Here is a 6,902-nt window from a genome sequence, read left to right on the forward strand (position 1 = left end):
AAAAAAAAAATTATATTTATTTTTTTTTTTAAAAAAATCTATATTAAATAATATTTTATCTACATAAATTAATATATATATATATATATATATAAATATTTTTTAAATATATATAAATTAAAAAGGAGAAAAAATATATAAATATAAATATATATATTTATATATATATATATTCATTTATGTAGATACACAACCATATTATATGCAGGTTCTTATAAAAATAGAAAAAGTTGCAATTTTATTTAAATTAAGCAAAAATTTTTGAAGCAAAAAAAATTTTAATAAGATTGTGCTTTTACAAGACAATCATAGAAAAAAAAAAAAAAAGAAATAAAAAATCAAATATGTAGTTATTTGAAGTGTTTTATGTATACATTTATTGTTTACATTTTATATTTTTTTTTGTCTGGTGAATAGTTTAAATAATGATTTTATTTTTTAAACAAATAATTGATAATCAAGAATCCTAAATGATTTTAACATATTATTAAATATATCTAATTCTGGATGTATATTAAAATTATCTTTTGGTACATTCCATGTTATTAATATATCAGCATTATATTCTTTATATGGAAATATACCTATATATAAGAAAACATTTTCATAATTATTTTCATTTTGTTTTTTAATTTTTTGTTTCCCTACAATTAAATTATAATTTCTTTGTACATGTGATAAAGAATTATTATTTACAATTATCATATTTTCTATACTTCCGTTTTCTTTAGCTAAATCATTAAAATAATACTTACTTTTATCATTATCATCCATAACTTCATAACATAATACTTCAATTATAAAACATCTATTATCATGTTTATGAACATATACTTCTTGATTATCAGGAATTATTCTAAATCTTGATGCATCCAAATAATTATCAGGTATGTCCATCTTTATATACTTATCAAAAAAATGTTTTTCATATAATTTTTCTTCCATTTTTTTAATAACCCTTTTAAATAGGAATAATAAAAATAATTAATGAAAGTATATATTTTTTTATTCTCTTTATAAGTTGTTTATATATATATATATATTACAAAATTGTAGAAGAATATTTCTCCAAATAAATGAATATAGAATTCATTATTTTATAAAAAATAATATATATTTTTCCTATTTATGCATATTATTATTTATTTATAAACTGAACAAAAATATCTGTTGATTATTTTTTATAAATCAATATTAATATAATATAATGAAATGATTTTCATATATATAAATATACATTTTAGGGATATTATGTTATATTAATATTATAAAAATATAAATACATTATATATGGTTTTAATTTTTTGTTGTTTTTTTTATTCGTCTGTATATTTAACACCTTAATATATATATATATATTATATTTATTCATTAAAATAAAATAAAATAGAATATTACACTTGTTGCGCATTCCTATATATTAATCATATTCATATGATTTATTAACAATGCTATAATAATTAAATAAACTTCTCTTTAAAATTTATAAATGGAATATTCATATATATATATATATATATATATATTTATTCATTCTTATTATTTTTAACAGATAAAATTTAAATATACCCTTTTAGAATAAGAAACATTTAAATTGTAGGAAATATAAATGAATACATTTTATGAATGAAAAATATGATAACAAAATAAAAATAATAAAATGAATATTAAAGTATAGTACACATAATAAGTAAGAAGGTTTATTAATTTAAAATTTGTAAACCTTATATTATAATAAATAAATTTCAAATGTATTTAAATAATATATTAATAAAATTCACAAAACAAATATAATTCCATATTATTTTTTTTTATTATAGAATATTATACATATTGATTTAAACTTTTTTTTTTTTTTTTTCTTTTTTAATGTATCATTGAAAATATAATTTTATAAAATTTATAGAATAATTCATTTTATGAAACATAAAAAAAATAAAAAATAAAAATTAGAATTTTATACCTTCATTATATTATATATATATATATATATATATATATATATATTTCTTTCTTCTAATGAAATAAAAATGTTGTTATATATATTATTTTTTTTATATATATATGAAATAACCATTTGATTAAAAAAAATATACCTTGAATACTTTTCTAACCATTTTGGTTTAGGATGAAACAAAATAAAATAAAATTAGAAGAAAAAGGGGGGAAAAAAAATATATAGTTGTGAAATAAGAAATTTTATTATTTTTTTTTTTTTATTATTTTATTTTATATTTGTACTTTATATAAATTTTAACTATTTATATTTCTATAATATTATAATGAAAAATATAATAAAAAAGTCTTGTGAAAAATAAAAATGAGAGAAAAAGAAAAACGAAAGGGGGTTTATGAACTGGTTTTTTGAAAATATAATTATAGATAATTTAATTTTTTTAAAGAAAATACAAAAAAAAAAAAAGAAAAAAAAAAAAAAGGATTAATATTATTATATATATATTATATTTATATATTGTAAATATCATAATTTTTTTTCACATTTCTCTTCCATAAAATATCAAATCTAAAAAATAGAATTCTTTTCTTAGAAAATATTTTTTAATTTATAAAAAAATAGAAAATACATACATACATAATATATATATCCTTTTCATTTGTATGATGTTTTGTTATTTAAGTATAAACTTTATTATTAAAAAAAAATATAGTTCACCTTATACTATTATATTTATAATATATTAAACATATAAAAAATAACATTATACCATATATATAATATATATAATAAGAATATATTATATATAATATATAATTTATCACACGTTGTTTATAAAATTTTTAATGAAAAGAAAAGAGGATATTATTTCTACAAATTTTAATAATATTAACATTTTGTTTTATTATATATATATATAACATATATATCATATTTTACATACATTAAATATATATTTTATTTATACATAATATAATATATATATCAAAAAAGAATATAATAATATTATCTTTAATATAAAAATATAAAATAATATTTTTTTATAATATATATATATTATATTATGAATATATAAAATGTAATATGAAAAATAAAATTAAATCAATCACAAAATAATTTTTAAAAAAGTTTATTACATATTATATATAATAATAATATACATATATATATTATATATATATCTTTTTATATTTATTCTTTTTCATTTTTTTATTTTTATAAATATATATAAAATACATTTATTCTATAATACATAAAATATATATTGTATAAAAAAAAATAATAGATCTTGTATTTTTTTTATATATATTATATTTATATAATAAAATATTTGTTTTATTTTAAAAATATTTATTTTTTGTTTTTTATATTTAAAATAAAAAATATATATCTATTGTATTATTTAGCACATATAATATATATTTTATTGTTATATTTTTATTTATATATAATAAAATTGAATATAATAGTTTTATATAATAATTATATTATATATATATTTATAATTATTTTAAAAATATTCATAGTTATTTTTTAAAAGAAAAAGAAAATATATATATATTTTTAAAAATTGTCAATTTTTTATATTTTATATATTTTACAATTTATTTTTCAAAATACTTATAAATATTATATATATATATATATTTTTTTTTAAAAACAGATATTATATATTTGTTTTTTTTTTTTTTTTTTTTCATTCTAATGAAAATATAATATTTTAATAAAATATATATAATATATATCTATTTTTTAAAATAAAATATTATAAATTATTATATAATATTATATTTTTGATAAATTTTATATTATTATTATTTTTTCTTCCATATATTAATTATTTCTTATAATAATTTTTTTTTTTTTATATCTTTTACTTATATATTATACTATTCAATTTTTTTTTTTTTTTTTTAATTATATTTATATTTCAAAATGCCGGGTAGCACAAAGAGTGATACAAAATTAGAAAACGAGATTAGAATTAGTTACAAGAGTGATGCATTAGATTATGTCTATAAAGCTATTGTATTATTTGAGACCTATGATGAAATTATTTTATCAGGAGTAGGAAAAGCTATAAGTTCTGTTGTTAATGTAGCTGAAATGGTAAAAAGGAGAGCCAAGGGCTTACACCAATTTACCAAGCTTTACGAAAAGGAGCATGTAATTAAAAGGTTTGTATAAAAAAAAAAAAAAAATAATAATAATAAAATAAAATACAATTAATACCAACATAAATGCACATATATATATATATATATATATATATATATTTATATGTATATATTGTTCTATCTGCGTAACATAAATTATTGAATTTATATCCCTTTTTTAAAATGACTGATAATATATTCCATTTAATTTTATTTCATTTTCCAAAAATTGTAGAGAGGATAATAGTGGCTTGAAAAAGAACGCAAAAAATGAAGACAAAAAGTCGGGAGATGAAGAAGATGAGGAGGAAGAAGAAGAAGAAGAAGAGGAAAACAATAAAAATAAAGATGCAAATAATAGAACCGTTGAATTTATTACTACTGTCCCATGTATGAAAATTATTTTATCAAAAAATGATGATAAAATTGACAAAAATGAAATAGGTTATCAAAAACCATTAGACGAAAAAGAAGTAAATGTTATGACACCAGAACAAATATTAAAGGAAAAATCTTATAGAAGAAGATGTAAGATATTGAAAAAAAAAATATATATATGTAAATAAATATATAAATTATATTATATATTATCTTGTATTATATTTTTTTTTTATTTATAATTTTTTTTTTTTTTTTTTTTTTTTTTTTTTGTACAGATAGAAGAGGACGTGGTGGAGATCGCTTTAGATCATATCGAAGAAACTATTATGAAACATCCATGTGGAATAATAGAAGATATGAAAAAAGAAATTAATGAACTGTATTCTTTAATGAAATAATTGTAATGTTTTTAATTTTACATATTTTTATTTATATGTATTTTTTTATATAGATTGATATATATATATATATAATATATTTTTATATTTTTGTATGGCTAAATTCATGTATTTATTTTTCATAGAGTTTGAATAATATATATGAATTATATATTTAATATAATTATACATGTATACATTTTTATTATTTGTTTATGTATTATTATATATATATTATATATATTATACAAAGAGGAATACATACATATTTTATTATTATTATTATTATTTATTTTTTTATATATATATAATGTATATTTTCGTTTATTATTTTTTAAATTACCATATATATATTTATAACATTTATGCGTATATGTAAAAGAATAAATATAAAATTTTATACTATTTTAAATGTTTTTAAATAATAAAATTAAAAATTTACTTATTATAATTATTATTAATATATTTTATTAATAAAAAGACAGTGTGATATAACAACCCTTAAAAATATTAAATCTATTTTAAAAAAATACATCTTCATATAAAATCGTACTTTTTATGATTGATAATTAGAGCTTGAAATTTTAAATGAATGGAATATACTACAAATAATATTATATAAATAGACCTGCATACATACATATATGTATGTTTATTATATATACATATATATATATATATATATATATATATATATATAGATAGACTTTTATTTATGTTGAAAATTTTATATTCCATATAAGGTAGCAAAAGAATTCTATAAGAGTATCCTATTTCTTTATCATTTCTTATCACTTAAGATACAAAAATTTAATTTATTATTAAATTAATCTTATTTATATATTTTATATATTATGTATTTTTCTTGTATTTAAAAAAAAAAAAAAAAAGAAGATGTAATAAACATATAACAAATTTTTTTAAGAATATGAATAATATATCTAATTCGATAACATTTTATATAGATATAATAGTAATATTAAGATATATTATGTTTTGTTTTTTTATGTATTTCTAAATTGAATTAAAGTAATATCTTTGAACTTATTATTTTTTTACAAAAGATATAATTTTTTGCCACCTTTTTGTAAATAACAAGAAAATAAAAATATTGAATAATTCATGAACATGCATAATAATATATATGAAAAAAAAAAAAAAAAAAAAAATTATCTTTTTTTTAAATTATTCAATTTATCATGAATTGTTTGTTAAAATATCAACGTAAGTTTATTTTATTTATACTTTTTTTTTTTTTTTTCTAAATATAAATATGTTGAGAAATATTTTCCTGGTTCCCTTATGTGTATATTCATAAGGAAATAAAATATAAAAAATATATACATTTATAATAATACACACATATATTTACCTTTTTGCAGAGAATAAATACTTTTTTTTTTTTTTTTTTTTTTTTCTGTGTATGTAATTCAGCATTAGTTGTTATAAGTATTTTGTATAATAATGTATATAAATAATATATAAATATATTGAGTAAATAATCCTTTTATTGAATAAAAAAAAAAATTTTTTTTTTTTTTTTTTTTTATATCTTTCCGTTTAATAGAAATAATTTATGAAATTTGAAAAAATATGTATCACTTAAATTTTATACATACATATATATATATATATATATATATATATATTTTATAATATAAATATTAATGTTATAATTTTTTAATAAAGTTATAATTGTTTTTTTATTTATTTTATTTTTTTTTATGTATTTATTTTATGAAATATATGTTTGTTTATATGTATGTATATATATATATATATATATATATATATATATATATATGTATATATTTATATACCATATGTATATGTATTTTTTTATATATTATTTTTTTTTATGGAAAGTGTTGTACATATTTTTGTATTATATATATTAAATTAATGAAATATATTACAAAATCTTTATATCATCTTATATATTATGTATACATAATTATTATTAAAAATTTTATATAATAGCCTTATGGCAATTTTAAAATGTAGTAATAATTATATTATGGAATAAAACTG

At 13.8% G+C, this 6,902-nt stretch overlaps 2 protein-coding genes across 2 annotated transcripts; one reads left to right on the top strand and one right to left on the bottom strand.

Moving 5' to 3' along the window:
• Positions 1–438: 438 nt before the first annotated feature.
• On the bottom strand, positions 439–945 carry PGSY75_1346200 (putative nuclear import protein MOG1; the record flags this gene model as incomplete). The annotated part of the gene is made up of 1 exon (XM_018787496.1): positions 439–945. One exon carries the CDS (start codon positions 943–945, stop codon positions 439–441), a length of 507 nt encoding a protein of 168 aa, XP_018640238.1.
• A 2,947-nt stretch (positions 946–3,892) lies between these two features.
• Positions 3,893–4,867, top strand: PGSY75_1346300 (DNA/RNA-binding protein Alba 2; the record flags this gene model as incomplete). Its single annotated transcript, XM_018787497.1, has 3 exons — positions 3,893–4,134; positions 4,349–4,641; positions 4,770–4,867. The coding sequence occupies 3 exons, from the start codon at positions 3,893–3,895 to the stop codon at positions 4,865–4,867; spliced, it is 633 nt and encodes a 210-aa protein (XP_018640239.1).
• Positions 4,868–6,902: the final 2,035 nt, after the last annotated feature.

Source organism: Plasmodium gaboni, chromosome 13 (assembly GCF_001602025.1).
Source record: "Plasmodium gaboni strain SY75 chromosome 13, whole genome shotgun sequence".
NCBI lineage: Eukaryota > Apicomplexa > Aconoidasida > Haemosporida > Plasmodiidae > Plasmodium > Plasmodium gaboni.